General features: G+C 40.8%; 1 protein-coding gene across 1 annotated transcript in view; it reads left to right on the top strand.

Annotated features, from left to right (window-relative positions):
- The first annotated feature begins 2,924 nt into the window (after positions 1-2,924).
- Positions 2,925-18,070, top strand: part of LOC126281308 (AN1-type zinc finger protein 2A-like) — a 75,214-nt gene continuing 60,068 nt past the window's right edge. Inside the window, exons 1-2 of the mRNA XM_049980147.1 lie at positions 2,925-2,984; positions 3,083-3,205. Of these exons, the coding sequence (XP_049836104.1) occupies positions 2,975-2,984; positions 3,083-3,205 (133 nt within the window). The 5' untranslated portion in view covers positions 2,925-2,974. The remainder of the gene's footprint in view (positions 2,985-3,082; positions 3,206-18,070) is intronic.

The following is an 18,070-nucleotide window of genomic DNA, read 5'->3' on the forward strand; positions in this document are numbered from 1 at the left end:
TATTACAATTTAAGAAAAACGCCTTCTTGCCATACACTATATGTTAAACGCAATAACTAACAGAAAAACTCATAGCTCTTGTGGTGGCAAACCAGATAAGGAAGCAGGACAATGGAAGAAAATACTGACCAAAATCTACACTGCAAAATACTACGTGGTACTACAATTCTACAGTGAGTGAATAAAATGCTAGGGCCGGCATAAGTACTGGCCGGAGCTGTTCCTAGTGTTGGTAAACCCTGCCGGTCTGATGGTCTAGATGTGCTTATTCAGCCAGGTCGATGGCTTGCTACATGAGTCATATGAGTTCCGATTGTTGAAACAATGTCACATGTTGTCTGGTGAAGTAGTTCCTTGTTTATTTGGAAAGTCTGTTATTGTATCCATCTGCTGGCGATGTTTCTCTCCCCACTCCTGAAAAGGGGTGAGGAACCCATCTTGCTTGTCGGTTGCTCGGGCCCTCTGACAATAAGGGACCACTACGACAATTGTTGTAGACTATCTTTCCCATATTGTAGCTACCTCCACCCAGTTGGACTTCGATAGGATCGCAGATGCACAAGTTACAAACGCCAATCTCCACAGCTTGCTTAACAAACCACTACCCAACGCAACCAAACAAGTTTGGTGTGAAGTTTCAAATGAAGGGGTCTTATCAGTCATTCCAGTGACGTATTACAGGACAATTTTTGACCTTCTCCACAACCTTGCACCCTACTGTATGCCTCATCACAGAACAGTTTATTTGACCTAACGTTAAAAAGGATTGTTGCGCATGGGCCAGGACTTGCACTCTGTGCAAGCAGGCAAAGACTGGCAGCCATGCACCACCCCACCCCCCTCCTTTTGGTAAATTACTCATTCCAAAGGGGCACTTCTAGCACGTCCACATTGACATTGCAGGGCCACTCCCCAAATCACATCGTTACCTTTACATTCTGTCAATGATATATCGTGTGACATGATGGGTGGAGACCAAGCACATTTCTGACATATCAGCAGAGACAGTAGTCGGAACTTTCATCAACAGTTGGATTGCCTCCTTAATGTTGGACCAAGGTCGGCACTTTCAATATCAACAATTCATTGACTTATTCCACCTAAGCAGACGCCACTGCTTCCACATAGCCACGTAGCATCCTCAATCCAATGGCTTCGTGGAATGGTAGAACTGAATGATGAAAGTTGCTCTCATGTGCCACTTAGAATCGTGGGTTAAGACCTGTCAATGGGTTCTTCTGTGCACTCACATGACACATAAAGATGACATTGATGCTTCACTCGCTGAAATGCTATATGGCAAGCGCCTACCTGCTGAATTTGTAGTGCATGAAATGCGCTCCCCACAGTCCACGACTTAGTTGCTCATGTGTGCACACATACACAAAATTTCCATGTCCCACCACTTTCCTATTATTTGACACAATTAATGTTTATTCAAAACGACCTGACCACATGTTCTCATGTGATGCTACAAATACACACAATGAAACCCGCCCTACAATATACCAAGAACCATACTGAGCACTGAAATGCTATACAACACTTTTGATATTGACATTACTGGAAAGCAAACAACAGTGTTGTGAACCGGCTTAAACTGGTGTGGACTTTGGCGGACCAGTCACAATAGGCACTCCCTGCCCCACTGCATCCTAAGCATCTGTCAGTCAGTTTCCAAGTACGTGTGAATCTCCATGATTTTCTGCCTGAAGACATATCTGTTGCATTGCTTGATACCAACCTCATGACTTGTGATTACCGCTAACCACACAAACAACCGATTGTGTGCAAGCACTGTCATACACAGTTTCACGCACACCGCTTCTGTCCCATCAGAAGTTGACATGGCAGAACTCACCTCCCATTTTTCAGCAGACAATACACTCATCATCACTGCCACAGCTTACAATGCTGCAGGCCCCTTAGCACCTCTTATGGATGCAACAAAGCACAGTAACGCGACCAACATGCCTCACTCTTCAAATAATGGCACCGAGTCAGCAAGAATAAAAGATGCTGCCGAGACCATCCATATCTGCTAACGCTGCGAACTGTAATCCCTTAGTTGCACCCCCAGCGTCGTGCTTTGGGTGTGCCCTGCGCCCCTGCCTGACTACATGTTTTCCACTCGGGCACCTACATTACTTCTTACAGATGATGCTTCGCCGCAGCCTCTTCTCACGTGCTCCACACTACGGAAAAGGGGGGGGGGGGGGGGAGGAACGTGGGGCTCTGCGGCGGCGTAACATCTCTGACTGGAGAAAAGGAAGATTGCTGTCCTGGGAAGCAGTAAGAGTATATCTCTACGGGGCGTCACTATTTTGCTGATCTCCGTTACCGTATTTCCCACAGTTCTATGGAACGAAAACTGAATCTAATCTAATCTCTGATCTAAATCTGGAAGGTCGGATGTTAATTTGACCCATCGCCCTCCCAGGAGCGAATCCAATGTTTTGACCACTGCGCCACATCATCGGTCCTAGATGCGGAGGAATGTTTATTGTTTACATTGGTGGTTTTATTGCATAATAAGAGGGCTTTTTAAATACATAGACTGTCCCATCAATTACCCCATTTGAATATTTGTTTTTGAGTGACCTTAGCTTCATCTCTCTGTGTGACTTGTTGGAGAAAAATAGATTTAATAGTAGCATTTAAATAATTTGGGGGTAAATTTGATATGATATTCTTTCGTCAACAGGGTTCAATTTAAAAACAATTTTAGCCATTCATTTGCTTCTTTCACTTTCCAAAACATTCTTAGTAACTTTTTGACACCAAAAATGACTTCTAAAAGAAATCCATGTTTTCATTGCCTGTGAAAACAAGGCTGATATTTTGGCATTCCCTTCCGTGATGTCAGTGGAAGTCGATATTTTCGATTGCCTGCGGAATTTCCTATCTTTGACGGACGTGATTTGTTGTTACTTCACAACTATGTTCCTTGGCTGCAGCAAGTTGTTGATGTTTAATGCTTACAGGCAAGTTGGTGTAACATGACTGTAGTATTGCAGTGATGATTCATACATTGTGTCAGACGCTTGAGAAGGATATTATAAATACAGCGTTCCCCCCTTAGAGTGCACGTACTTGGATGTTGGGTGTGCTGCTGTTCGATATTTGTTTGTGGCGTGTATCACCTTAGTGATGGAATTTCCGCATCTGGGTGAGCAGTGTTCTGAGCTGTCATGTAAGCAGTTAGGTATGTATGGTTTCAGAAATCTATACCTGATTTGCCACGACAGATATTTTCTCTCTACAGTGTAGAAATGCTATATTGCTCGTTTTTGAAAATTTCCATATTTTTTTGTTTCATTGGTGTAAGCTATATGGATATCATTCACTCTGAAAGGGGAAAACTAGAGTCGTAGAGCTGAGAAGGAAAAGCACCTTGAAGTGTGTTTCCAAAGTTTCCTACACTATTTGGTACAGAGTTTGCGTAGATAACGTTTGTTAATATTACTCATGATATGGGCTGTCACTAAATGTTTAAGTCGAAAAGTATGTGTCATTACTGATTACTCTCTCCATAATATATAGAATATTCTTCAAGTTTGTCACGACTTTCTAGGAAAATAAAAAAGATTTTATTCAAACAGAAACAAACGTCCTTTAATAGTAGTTATAACAGAATAGACCACGGGCAGGTTGCGAGTTAAAATACAGAACTGAAGTTTCAAAATATTATGTACTGACAACCTTTGAAACAAAGGGCATCGTTCAAACGCACATTGGTGTACCAAGTATACTGACGAAAATAGAAGTTGTTTCAAGATTGTTTGGAAATCAGCTTATAACTTGGTATGTTTACCAGCTATCTGATTCACCAGCAGATGTAACTGAAAATTTCATCCCTCGGCTCCCTAATACACATTGTGCAGTCACACTTGCCTGAGCTGTGAAATAAATGCATGGGGGAAACTTTGATTGTGTAACAATTAGTTGGAATAGATTTTGTTTTATAAGTGGAAAGTGTGACAATACATAGCCCAACTACATTCTTAAAATGATCCTAATTACTTCCTTCTGTAATGTGAATGCACCATTTAAATATTTTAGTTTCCCCACACTGTCGCTCCATGCTGCAAGTACAGTTTAAAAAGTCCACGGTGAACGTTGCACAAAGAATTAATATGCTGTTCCATTTCAGCACATTATCCACTGTGAATTTTACTTATTCTGGCTTTGTATCATCCAACCCACAGAATTCCCTTTATTTCTGAATGCTTATGCATAGTCGCTTTTGGGTTTATGAATCCTAGTTCATTTTACATGAGCCATTGTGCTGTGATGTTTGCTAAAATATGTATTCTTCTTTTGAGTTGTTCCACATTTTGATCACTGTTCATTACTGTCATTTCATCCGCATACAATATGTTCTTATCTTTCTCTTCAATATTTATATCACTCAGAAACAGATTAAACAGCAATGTCCACATTACATAGCTTTGATTGTTGACTGGTATGAGCTCCCTTCAACAACAAATGATTAATTCCCAGCAAAATGTGTCAATATAATTAATTCATTTTCTGCAAGTTTTCTTTTTAGCTACTAAGGTATAAAATTTAGGGTTTTGTCACAAAGTGATGGCTTCCTCACCGGCAATTTTTAAAATTAGTGTCTCCATGAAATGTTAAGCATCTCTGACATGTCTCCAATGTGTGTCTGTCAGTATGCACCTATTGTCAGTATTACATTGTTTCTTAAGGTTCATAGTCTTTAAAAGCCTCTACTTGTATTTTTCCTGAACATTCCTCGCAACATTGCAGCATACAGTCTTTTTATTCCAAACTGGGTACAGTTTCTTTTCTGAAAACTAGAATTTTATATTTTGATGAATTGCACATAAACATATTGAATGTGATCCAGAAGCACCAACTGTAGTGAGAAGTTCAGTTGATTTCCATATTGCAATGAACATTTCTTTCAGGTTTGGAAGGAGCAAATGTTCCTGCCTGTAAATCCTTTTCCCATTTATTTTTACTGCAACACAATCCTTTTAACCTGGGCATAAACGAGAAAACTCATCATCTCCAAAGAAAAAAGTGACGACATTTTGTTTTAGCTTTTTCCATTTTTGGTTTGCATGTGTTGCTAAAATCCCATATTCTATCTTTAGTTTCTTAGACAGCAAAATCTTTAGCTTTTTCTTTTTTTCAATAGTCCAGCTATTTGTTGCCAGGGTCAAAATTTGAACTTTGCTATAATTTTTTGAAACCTGAAGCTTAAGTTCTTCAATTAAATTTTTGGCAGTTTTCCTTTTGTATTTGAGCAGTAACTATTTGGCTCACACGAGCAACTGTAGCAATTACCTTAGTAATGCTACCTTGGGCTTTCAGAACTTTGCGCTTTATGTATCCCATCGAACCCCTTTAATGGTAAGTCTCCAAGTGATGATAATGAAGTATTAGCAGTAAAGCAGGCATCAACAACATCCATGTCTTCAGTGGGATGATCCTTCTTGGGCCACTTCTTGTCTACATTTGATACAAATTTTCTGACCAGATTTAAAAACATAAGTCAGTAACTTCAACCTGTCAGACATTGTAGTGGTCGCTGCTTGGTTTTGTGTTTTTCTTTTACGAAATGGTTTGCAGCAAGTTCTACAGGAACTGAGATTTTGTCATCAACCAGGCATTATGGTATGGACAAATTTGGGCATCTTCAGTAAAATCAAGACCTACATCACAAAAGCTCCTTGACCATTGGTAACATTTCCCTAACTGATTGCAGTTGACTTTTGTCATAATAGAATGGTGATGACTTATGACAGTCAGCTCCATGGCCCACCAAAGTAGCTGGGTGAAGGGGTCTCTTAGTTCATTTTATACAATAGTTTATTAACCTATAACAAGCAATTTTTAAAGTTTATGAATATCCAGGTTTGAAACATTGAAGTTTCAGTCTTGTTTGTATATAAAACATCCAAATTAGGCCATCAAAATATTTTAGTGCTTATCTTCAGCTACAACAATGATTGTTGATAATTCAGACACTTAGTGTCAACACCAAAGATTACACCTCACAGCAGACTGCCACAGTGAAAATTGCCAATCTACATCTACATGACTACTCTGCAATTCACATTTAAGTGCTTGGCAGAGGGTTCATCGAACCACAATCATACTATCTCTCTACTATTCCACTCCCGAACAGCGAGAGGGAAAAACGAACACCTAAACCTTTCTGTTCGAGCTCTGATTTCTCTTATTTTATTTTGATGATCATTCCTACCTATGTGGGTTGGGCTCAACAAAATATTTTCGCATTCGGAAGAGAAAGTTGGTGACTGAAATTTCGTAAAAAGGTCTCGCCACGACGAAAAATGTCTTTGCTTTAATGACTTCCATCTCAACTCGCGTATCATATCTGCCACACTCTCTCCTCTATTACGTGATAATACAAAACGAGCTGCCCTTTTTTGCACCCTTTCGATGTCCTCCGTCAATCCCACCTGGTAAGGATCCCACACCGCGCAGCAATATTATAACAGAGGTCGAACGAGTGTAGTGTAAGCTGTCTCTTTAGTGGACTTGTTGCATCTTCTAAGTGTCCTGCCAATGAAACGCAACCTTTGGCTCGCCTTCCCGACAATATTATCTATGTGGTCCTTCCAACTGAAGTTGTTCGTAATTTTAACACCCAGGTACTTAGTTTAATTGACAGCCTTGAGAATTGTACTATTTATCGAGTAATCGAATTCCAACGGATTTCTTTTGGAACTCATGTGGATCATCTCACACTTTTCGTTATTTAGCGTCAACTGCCACCTGACACACCATACAGCAATCTTTTCTAAATCGCTTTGCAGCTGATACTGGTCTTCGGATGACCTTACTAGACGGTAAATTACAGCATCATCTGCGAACAGTCTAAGAGAACTGCTCAGATTGTCACCCAGGTCATTTATATAGATCAGGAACAGTAGAGGTCCCAGGACACTTCCCTGGGGAACACCTGATATCACTTCAGTTTTACTCGATGATTTGCCGTCTATTACTACGAACTGCGACCTTCCTGACAGGAAATCACGAATCCAGTTGCACAACTGAGACGATACCCCATGGGCCCGCAGCTTGATTAGAAATCGCTTGTGAGGAACGGTGTCAAAAGCTTTCCGGAAATCCAGAAATACGAAATCAACTTGAGATCCCCTGTCGATAGCGGCCATTACTTCGTGCGAATAAAGAGCTAGCTGAGTTGCACAAGAGCGATGTTTTCTGAAGCCATGCTGATTACGTGTCAATAGATCGTTCCCTTCGAGGTGATTCATAATGTTTGAATACAGTATATGCTCCAAAACCCTACTGCAAACCGACGTCAATGATATAGGTCTGTAGTAAAATGGATTACTCCTACTACCCTTCTTGAACACTGGTGCGACCTGCGCAATTTTCCAATCTGTAGGTACAGATCTATCGGTGAGCGAGCGGTTGTATATGAGTGCTAAGTAGGGAGCTATAGTATCAGCGTAATCTGAAAGGAACCTAATCGGTATACAATCTGGACCTGAAGACTTGCCCGTATCAAGCGATTTGAGTTGCTTCGCAACCCCTAAGGTATCTACTTCTAAGAAACTCATGCTAGCAGATGTTCGTGTTTCAAATTCTGGAATATTCCATTCGTCTTCCCTGGTAAAGGAATTTCGGAAAACTGCATTCAATAACTCCGCTTTAGCGGTACAGTCGTCGGTAACAGTACCATCGGCACTGCGCAGCAAAGGTATTGACTGGGTCTTGCCGCTTGTGTACTTTACATACGACCAGAATTTCTTAGGATTTTCTACCAAATTTCGAGACAATATTTCGTTGTGGAACCTATTAAAGGCATCTCGCATCGAAGTACGTGCCAAATTTCGCACGTCTGTAAATTTTAGCCCATCTTCAGGATTTCGCGTTCTTCTGAACTTCGCATGCTTTTTCCGTTGCCTCTGCAACAGCGTTCGGACCTTTCTTGTGTACCACGGGGGATCCGTTCCATCTCTTACCAATTTATGAGGTATGAATATCTCAATTGCTGTTGCTACTATATCTTTGAATTTGAGCCACATCTCGTCTACATTTGCATAGTCAGTTCGGAAGGAATGGAAATTGTCTTTTAGGAAGGCTTCTAGTGGCACTTTATCCGCTTTTTTAAATAAAATTATTTTGCGTTTGTTTCTGATGGATTTGGAAGAAATGGTATTGAGCCTAGCTACAATGACCTTGTGATCACTAATCCCTGTATCAGTCATGATGCTCTCTATCAGCTCTGGATTGTTTGTGGCCAAGAGGTCAAGTGTGTTTTCACAACCATTTACAATTCGCGTGGGTTTGTGGACTAACTGCTCGAAATAATTTTCGGAGAATGCATTTAGGACAATCTCGGAAGACGTTTTCCGCCTACCACCGGTTTTGAACAAGTATTTTTGCCAACATACCGAGGGTAGGTTGAAGTCCCCACCAACTTTAACCGTATGAGTGCGGGGTATTTATTTGTTACGAGACTCAAACTTTCTCTGAACTGTTCCGCAACTGTATCATCGGAGTCTGGGGGTCGGTAGAAGGAGCCAATTATTAACTTAATTCGGCTGTTAAGTATAACCTCCACCCACACCAATTCGCACGGAGTATGTACTTCGACTTCACTACAAGATAAACCACTACTGACAGACACAAACACTCCACCACCAATTCTGCCTAATCTATCTTTCCTGAACACCGTCTGAGACTTCGTAAAAATTTCTACAGAACTTATTTCAGGCTTTAGCCAGCTTTCTGTACCTATAACGATATCAGCTTCTGTGCTTTCTATTAGCGCTTGAAGCTCAGGGACTTTTCCAGTGCAACTACAACAATTTACAACTATAATTCCGACTGTTCCTTGATCCAAGCACGTCCTGTAATTGCCAAGCACCCTTTGACATTGCAGCCCATCCCGCACTTTCCCGAGGCCTTCTAACCTAAAAAACCGCCCAGTCCACGCCACACAGCCTCCGCTACCCGTGTAGCCGCCAGCTGAGTGTAGTGAACTCCTGACCTATTCAGCGGAACCCGAAACCCGACCACCCTATGGCGCAACTCAAGGAATCTGCAGCCAATACGGTCGCAAAACCGTCTGAGCCTCTGATTCAGACCCTCCACCCGGCTCTGCACCAAAGGTCCGCAGTCGATTCTGTCAATGATGCTGCAGATGGTGAGCTCTGCCTTCATCTCGTAAGCAAGACCGGCAGCCTTCCCCAAGTCAGATAGCCGCTGGAATCCAGAGAGAATTTCCTCAGATCCAAAGCGACACACGTCATTAGTGCCGACATGTGCCACCACCTGCAGCTGGCTGCACCCTGTGCTCTTCATGGCATCCGGAAGGACCCGTTCCACATCAGGAATGACTCCTCCCGGAATGCACACGGATTGCACACTGGATTTCTTCCCCTCTTTAGCCGCCGTATCCCTAAGGGGCCGCATTACGCGCCTAACATTGGAGCTCCAACTACCAGTAAGCCCACCCTCTGCGATTGCCCGGACCTTGAAGGCTGAGAATGATCCTCTGAAACAGGGCAGGCAGCTGCATCTGGCTCAGCCAGAGACAGTGCCTGAAACCGGTTTGTCAGATGCACCGGGGAGGCTTTCTGATCATTCTCCGGGGACGCCTTTCGCTGCCTGCCATGGCTTGGAACGACCTCCCAATCAACCACAGGCGAGGGCTCAGCCCCACTGCGGGCAGCAACCGGGGCAACCACAGCAGCAGACCGATCTGGGGACAGACGGGACGAGGTTGACATCCCCATGATACCCGAGTCCGGCTCCCCACAGTGGTGCCCATTGGCTACAGCCTCAAGCTGCGCGACCGAAGTCAGCGCCGATTGCAGCTGTGAGTGAAGGAATGCCAAGTCAGCCTTCATCCGAACACAGCAATCGCAGTCCCTGTCCATTCTAATCGATGTTTAACAACAGTTACCGAAACACGAGTCCGTGCCTAGATAACACAAGCGGAACACGCAAAGAATGTATCAACTAACCTGTACAAATGCCTAACGACTGCGCTACAATCTGCTGAATTTACGATTACAGTAACTAAAACTCGAAATTGCACCTCCTATACGAAACACGCAATTTAAATAAGAATCTACGAAGTAAACACTAGAGCGCGATGCTACAACTGTCAAATACTATAATACGCCCGAAATATATGAGTTAAACAATGCAAGTACCCAAAAAAATGCAAAGAAATTAATTAAACTATCTAACAAATCACTGCTGCAAGGATAGAGCCTTAAAAAATACTGCTGCTTTATAGTCTCTATGGAAATTGAGTGTGACAATACGTATATGCACCACCATGCATTGTAGGGTTAAAACATTCTGAACAACATAACATTCCACCATGATTGTCTAGATTTTATGACCTTATGAGCATTTGCTGAGGTTTTATTATATTTACATTCTATACTGAAAAATAATGTAAAAGACTTATTAGCACAGTTACATTCCCAAAACTTCAGGCAAATCTTATACTATTAAGGCACTACAAATTCACTTTGTTTTATTATTTACAACTCCAAAGTGTATTAATTAAATTTGATCCACACACAGACGTAATAGGTAGGATTAACCCTCTGAAGTTTTGGTGTGATTTGTTCATATGAAAAGTACTAGTCAAACCTTTGCTCTCAAAATAACTTGATGAATTTTTTAGCCACCTTAGAGGCTTGTATCTATATTTAAATGTGGCTAAATCTCAAAATGTGGCTAAATCTCAAATTTTTGCCATGGTGTGGTTCAGCATAAAAAGTTGTCAATGTGTGTTAAAGTAAATGACCAAAAGTCCCTAAAAAATTCAACAATTGAAGATACTGCACTCAAATATGGTGTATAAGCATGAAAGACCATATAGAACCTTCACACCAAATTTCATTAGCTTTGGAGATGGTCATGTGGAAACTCCTTTTAATATTGGTCCCTTTGATGTGGCATGACCCTTTTGGATTTTTGAGGTGGTGTGGTTTTCGTTTTATTTTTCATTGTATTTTTAGTTTTTTTGTATCAGTAGTTGCAGTTGACCAATATAGGTCAAGGGAAATGTCGGATTCCAATTTTGTAGTTATAACTGTAGATGTTTTTGCGTTTTGATATCGTCAGCTGTGATGGAGCTGTATAAATCAAGAGGAGAGTCTGATTCCTGTAGATTTTGTTGGTATAGCGGAATGTTGTATCCCCCCCCCCCCCCCTCCCAGTTTTTGTAGCCATTGGTATGTAGTGACGTCATAGATGCTTAGAATAGTCATTTTTGCCATATTGATGACATCATGGGTCAAAGCAGACAGTTGGAATGTGTCAACTGAAATCAGACAAACAAGTTTCAGTTCTGACACTACCAGTTAATTGGGACACTTGACATGCAAGACTCGTCAAAAGCAAGACACCATCTTATTTTAAAACACAAACATACAGTAATTTTAAAGTGTGTTTGATAACAACTGGTCAATTTTACACCTTAGGTGCTGCCGATATCCGCAGGAATCTTATATTCAACAGCAGATAAATTTAAATTGAACCTAATAAAGTCACAGTGATTTCTAATGGCACTTGTGTGTTCAAAATGACGAACAAAACATGCAGCTTAAGGTAATTACCAATTAAATCAATCCATGGTCACACACCAAAATTTGACAGCAAGGTATCCGATATTTAATGAACGCACATGCACTTAGACAAGAACTGAAAGCTTAACAGTTTACAAGAAATTTAAAAAGTGCTTTATTTTAACCCATAAGATTTAAATAAATGCAACTGCATTCACATATGAACTAGAGGACTCAGGCTGAGTAAGTGTAATGAGTGAACAGATGTTCAAGCAACAGCTGAGTTAATAGCTTAATAAAAATTAAGTTCTTCAGCAAGTGAGGTAAATGCCAACATCCAGTGCAAGCAGTTCCACTTCATTGTATAAACAACAGTTAGGGCTTGCTCGACTCAAAGTTACTGCACCAAACAAAAGCAGCTCCCGTCAACACATCAGAAGCAAGCAGAATTAATCCATAAATTTCTCTTACAAATTGCACTGATCAGGCATTCAAACAAAGCACAAGCTGGGCATATGTTGCAGAATTGTTTTATGATTCACAAAATATAAAACAGAACAGTTGTTAAAAACATAATTACAAAAACCAGAAATACCAAGGGAGGCTGAGTTGCACTGCATGCAATTTAACTATCTGAAACATGCTTGTCTGGCCCTATAAAATCAGATGTACACCAGCCAGTAACACGTGGAGCAGAATACACAGTATCATTGGTTAACACCTCTAAAGAGATTGAAAGAATTGGTTGCACAGCAAACTTTCTTACACTAAGGCTACACTGTGCAACACAACATTGTTATTGACTGGGAAAGTTGCAGAATGTGCTCACCCAGAATAAAATCTGGCAGGCTGTTAGAAAATTGAAGTTGATGTCAATGTGAGAGCCCCCCCCCCCCCTTTTGAGGATTCCCTCTCTATTATCTGCTGTCCATATGAGCACTGTTATGTTGATAAATGGCTGGGGGCTTACTCCTCGTTCCACTCTGATCAGTCCAAGTCACCGTGGCCAGCACGCTGCATGTGCACCAGGAAGGATTGCGACTATGAACCAGAATATGAGGCCACTTGAACCAATACCGAATGAAATTGCGACCCCACTCCTGGCTCTGCTCTTCGACCAACTTCTTCCACCACCGAACTTCAAGAGATCAAGGCCGCTGCTGGCGTGTTGCAGTTATGCTCTTTGGCCAAAGATGAATACTGTTGAGAATGTGACATGACCTATCAATTTGGGGCATGGCTCATGTAGAGTTTCATTCCTTGTTTCCTTGCTTAATATTGTTTTTAAGATGTCAACATTTTGCTTCCTGATTCTGATTTCTTTGGGGTTCATTTTGTTTCTGATACTATGTCATTACATCTGCAAAAAACAGATAAGCTCACATGTGATCAAATGTCTGTTGCATGGGTGATCATTGCAGTCTCATTTCATCAACATGGTGTCTGTGACATGTGAATAACTGGTCACATGAGTGGACTTCCATGACAGGCGAAAACCATAGGCCATTTTTGCGAGTATCTCTAATGGATCAGGTTCTGCCGATCTGAAGCCCATAATTTCCCACTAATGTGTGGGTCCTGTCTCTCTCTGAGGGATAATGCAGTGGATTTTCATGGTTTACCCATGGACCCAGGACTGTTGTGCTCCTTGGCAGGCTAGATGGTTCAAATGGCTCTGAGCACTATGGGACTCAACTGCTGTGGTCATTAGTCCCCTAGAACTACTTAAACCTAACTAACCTAGGGACATCACACACATCCATGCCCAAGGCAGGATTCGAACCTGCGACCGTAGCAGTCGCACGGTTCCGGACTGCGCGCCTAGAACCGCGAGACCACTGCGGCCGGCGGCAGGCTAGAGGCCGTGGGCGATGGATTTCAGGAATTGTGATTGTCTCACCACAACTACGTTGTACAGTGTGGCGTTTTATAGGCTTTCTATGTATTCTAGTACTTTTTGGCATTTCGAAAGTAGTTTATATATATTAGAAAGTATGGACGACAAGAAGAAGAAAGTTGTGGCAGTCGCTGGCAGTTTGTACACTATGCACTCAATGCACTTCTTGAAAGAAAAATTACACAATACCTGTAGAATAATAGGCATAACAAATTGGGTAATAACCAATGATAACGAACATAGTAGAACCAACATTTTAATCGCGTTCATTTATGGTGTTGGTTTACACAACTCTTCCCCACCTTATGACGACACCAGCAAACAAAAAAAAAGGGTGAGAGATATGTACATAGGAACATGGAACGTGCAGTGCCTATCTCAAGATGGAGCCCTACAGCAACTGCTAATACAAGCAAACAACTACGTTATAAATCTATTGGCTCTCCAGAAAATTAGGTGGAAGGGACGTGACACAATGCACTCGAGAAATTTCACAATCTTCTATAGTGGCGGGAGTATGAATACCTTTGATACAGCTTTTGTGGCCTTTAAAGGACTGACGCATGCTGTAATGCACTTCTAATCAATCAATGAACTGATGTCCATATTAAGATTTATTAAGATTAAAGAGAAAATTATTCAGCATAACAATTATAAATGTACATGTACCCACAGAGGAGGCAGATAAACAACAGAAGGATGAGTTTTATAGCAAAGTAGAGGAGTTGTACAATCAGGGTCCTAAACATGATGTTAAGATCTTAAAAGGAGACTTGAATGTAAAAGTAGGAAAAGAAGAGGCTTATCAGCCAACTATAGGAAGACATAGCTGCCATGAAATATCGAATGATAATGGAATTTGGGTTGTAGATTTTGCTATAAGTAAAAACATGACTCAGCAGTACATGGTTTCCACACAAAAATATACACAAAGAAACATGGATGTCACCAGATGGATAGAGTAGAAATCAGATAGACCATGTATTGATTGACAGGAGGCACAGATCAAATGTGATGGATGTTAGGAGCCAACGTAGAGCTGACTGCAGTTCAGACCATAATCTAGTAAGAAGTACAGACAAAGGATCTCACTATTGAGTAAACAAAAAGACCACAAACAGATGTTTTGATATTAAGAAACTAAAGTCAGAAGAAATACGGAGAGCATATCAGGCGAAAATAGAAGAGGGGATTAAGAACAATACTGAGACATCAAATGAACATATAGAAATAACGTGGAAACAATGTAAGACTGCAATAATTGAGGCAGCTGGGGAGGTTTTGGGACATGTACGGGCTCAAAGGAAGGCAGGTTGGTTTGATGAAGAATGTATGAGAAGAATTAAGGAGCGTAACATAGCACGAATGAAATTATTTCAGAGAAGAACTAGAGCAAATCTGAATGAATATAATGAGAAGTGCCATGTAACTAAGAGGGTTTGCAGAAAGAAGAAAAGAGCACTAGAAAAGCAAAGAAATGGAACAGCTAGGAGAAGAGAAGCAAGTCTGTGAAATGTACCAAAAGATTAAAGAAAGAAAGGCTGAGTTTCAAGCCATAACAAATTTATGTAGAAATAAATAAGGGGATTTGATAGGGGAGAGTAATAAGATACTTGACAGATGGGTAGAATACTTCCAAGAGTTACTGAACCCAGAAGTAGAAGGATTAGAACAAGAACAACTGGTGGAAATAACTTATTATGGACAAAAGGTCTTAACACCAGAATTCACACTGGAGGAAGTGATACAAGCCATTAAGATCTTAAAAAATAATAGGGCACCTGGAGAAGATCAGATCCAGGTGGAACTTCTCAAATATGGTGGGGAAGCATTGTGGAAAGCAATACATAAAGTAATACTGAACATCTGGCAGGAAGAGAGCATGCCAATGGAGTGGAAAACGGCTATTATGTGTGCCATACATAAAAAAGGAGGTAAATTAAACTGCCAGAATTGCCGAGGAATATCCCTGCTAAATACTACATATAAAGTGTTCTCCAAGATCCTAACTAGGAGGCTTACTCTCTATGTGGAAGAGAGAATTGGAAACTATCAGAGCGGCTTTAGAAGAAAAAGGTCAACAACTGACCAGATATTCACATTACACATGCTACTTGAAAGATGTTATAAATACCAAATACACACACATCAGCTTTATATTGATTTTAAACAAGTCTATGATAGCATCTCAAGAGTGACATTGCAGAATGTGATGGAAGAGGTGGAATACCGAAGAAGCTTGTTGAACTTACTACCTCAGTGAAACCAACTGTAAAGTAAAAATACAGGACAAAATCTCCAGAGAAGTGGAAGTGAAGAAGGGACTGAGACAGGGTGACAATATCTCCTCACTGCTATTCAACCTCAGCCTAGAAAAAGTCATAAGTCAGATAGAGATAAATAGAGTAGGAACCATTTTTAATTGTTCACTGCAGTGCCTGGCCTTCGCAGATGATGTGACATTACTCACACAAAACACCGCTGTGCGGGCAGATGGCTATCAACAACTGGAGAGAGTTGCAAGGGAACTTGGCCTGGTAGTCAATGTCAAAATGACCAAATATATGGCAATGACCAACCAGCGAAACCTACCAAATCTCAGGATAGCCGACAAACAGTTTGAAAGGGTGAGTGAGTTCAAATACCTCAGATCGACTACCACAGAGACAAATGACATCAGCTAGAATAGCGACAGGCAACAGATGCTACTTTGCCACACTACCCATGCTTAGGAGCTCACTTCTATCATGAAAATCTAAAGTCCTTATTTACAAAACAACTATAAGACCAGTAGTTATGTGTGGTGCTGAGACATGGACCATGACTGCAAATGAGAAAAGGATCCTTAGCATTCAGGGGAGAAAGTTTATGCGTAAAATATATGGCTCAATATACGATCAAGAAGGTTGGTGCATCCGTACGAATGCAGAATCAGAACAACTTTTTGAAGAACCTGTCATTGTCACTACCGATAAAACAAGAAGACTGTGATGGGCAGGACACGTGGTCAGGATGGAGGAAGACAGAACATGTAAGAAGATTTTTGATGGCAGGGCTGGAGGCAGACAACAGAAGGGTCGTCCCAGAAAGAGATGGGTGGACAGAATTGAAGACGTGAAAAAGCTGTGTGTCAGAGGACGGAGACAGAAAGCCATGGACCAGACGGAATGGCAGGATATTGTGATGCACTCCAAGGGCTGTAGAACCGAATATTTGTAATAATAATAATAGTAGTAGTAGTAGTAGTAGTTCCCCAACTTATACATTTCTTTCAGGCGGCCTACTTTTTCTGTGGTTATTTCTGATAGCTGTGAAGGTATTTTAAATCTGTCTTGCGACTCGAACAAAATTCATAGGCTATTTTTGTCACCAAATGTGTTTTGCTTTATTGAAATAAAATAACATCATCGGTCCCAATGAAACATATATACCATTTGGCTTGCTTTCTCCATCTAAAAGCAGTTCATCACACAAGATGTTGATGTTGGTACTTAAGATGCTGGCTCACACCTTTAGAAATACAGAAGTCCTTACATTTCTGTCAGCTTATGTCTTTCCTTACCTTTGAGATCCCAAAACTTGTCAGGGAAGATGCTAAAACTTGTCTGGAAATCAGGGGATTTCACTAGGGGAAACTTGTGGCAAACCTTTAGTTATATTAGAACTAATATTACTAACGTTGTTGATGTTGTCAATAATTGTCTGACTTGGAGAAGTCACCCTTGTTGATACAGATATTTTTGTAACAATGTTATACTGTATTAATAGTTCTTCAAAATGTTGACTTGTCTTTGTTCCTTTTCCCATATCGGTACTGAAATCTCGACATATAATAAATTTCTCTCCATATTCATTTGTATTAAGTTAGTTGTTGTGTACATACAAAACACTTATATGTCATCTGTCACAACATCAGTAATTTCAGTCACTGTTCATTACCTATGGATAATCTTTAGTCTTTAGGAATTTTCCTGTTTTAATAGACATTGAAACTCCACAACTTCTGTGTTTAGAACTACAGATGTAAATGGAGAAGATATACTGCTTTATTGTCAGATTACCTATCTGACTTTGAGTTAGCCTATCTTCAGTGATTATAAAATATATCTGCTATCTTATAAGTACTTCTGTTTTTGTTCTAGGTTCTTGTTACCAATGTACCGGATGTTCTAGTGTAGTTTTTTTGTGTAAGTTCCTTTTTGATGACTCGCATGTTTGGAGAGCATATTCTGTACGGCTTCCTGGTTTGGATGGTGCTTACATTTGGCTTTTTCAAGTAGAACATCTGATTTTTCATCCCATCAGGCCACACTAGTTTCCATTGTTTCTAATGCATTTGCAGACATCTGTAAATATTCTGCTAAGTGTTACAGACCCCAGCCTGTTTAAATGCAGAACATTCTTTCCTATTAAGTTCTCTCATAGAAATTTGTTTTTGTTTATCAGGCAGAGGATACCAAATGATTGCTTAGGGCTTTTAACCCTAGGATGCCCAAGCATTTTTTCCTAACTTGGATACCTAAGGGGGAGGGGGCGGGGGGGGGGGGGGGGTTGGCGAGCCCACAGGTATTAAATAAGTTTACTGACGAAAAATTACAACTTTAAAAAT

This window comes from Schistocerca gregaria, chromosome 7 (assembly GCF_023897955.1).
Source record: "Schistocerca gregaria isolate iqSchGreg1 chromosome 7, iqSchGreg1.2, whole genome shotgun sequence".
Classification (NCBI taxonomy): domain Eukaryota; kingdom Metazoa; phylum Arthropoda; class Insecta; order Orthoptera; family Acrididae; genus Schistocerca; species Schistocerca gregaria.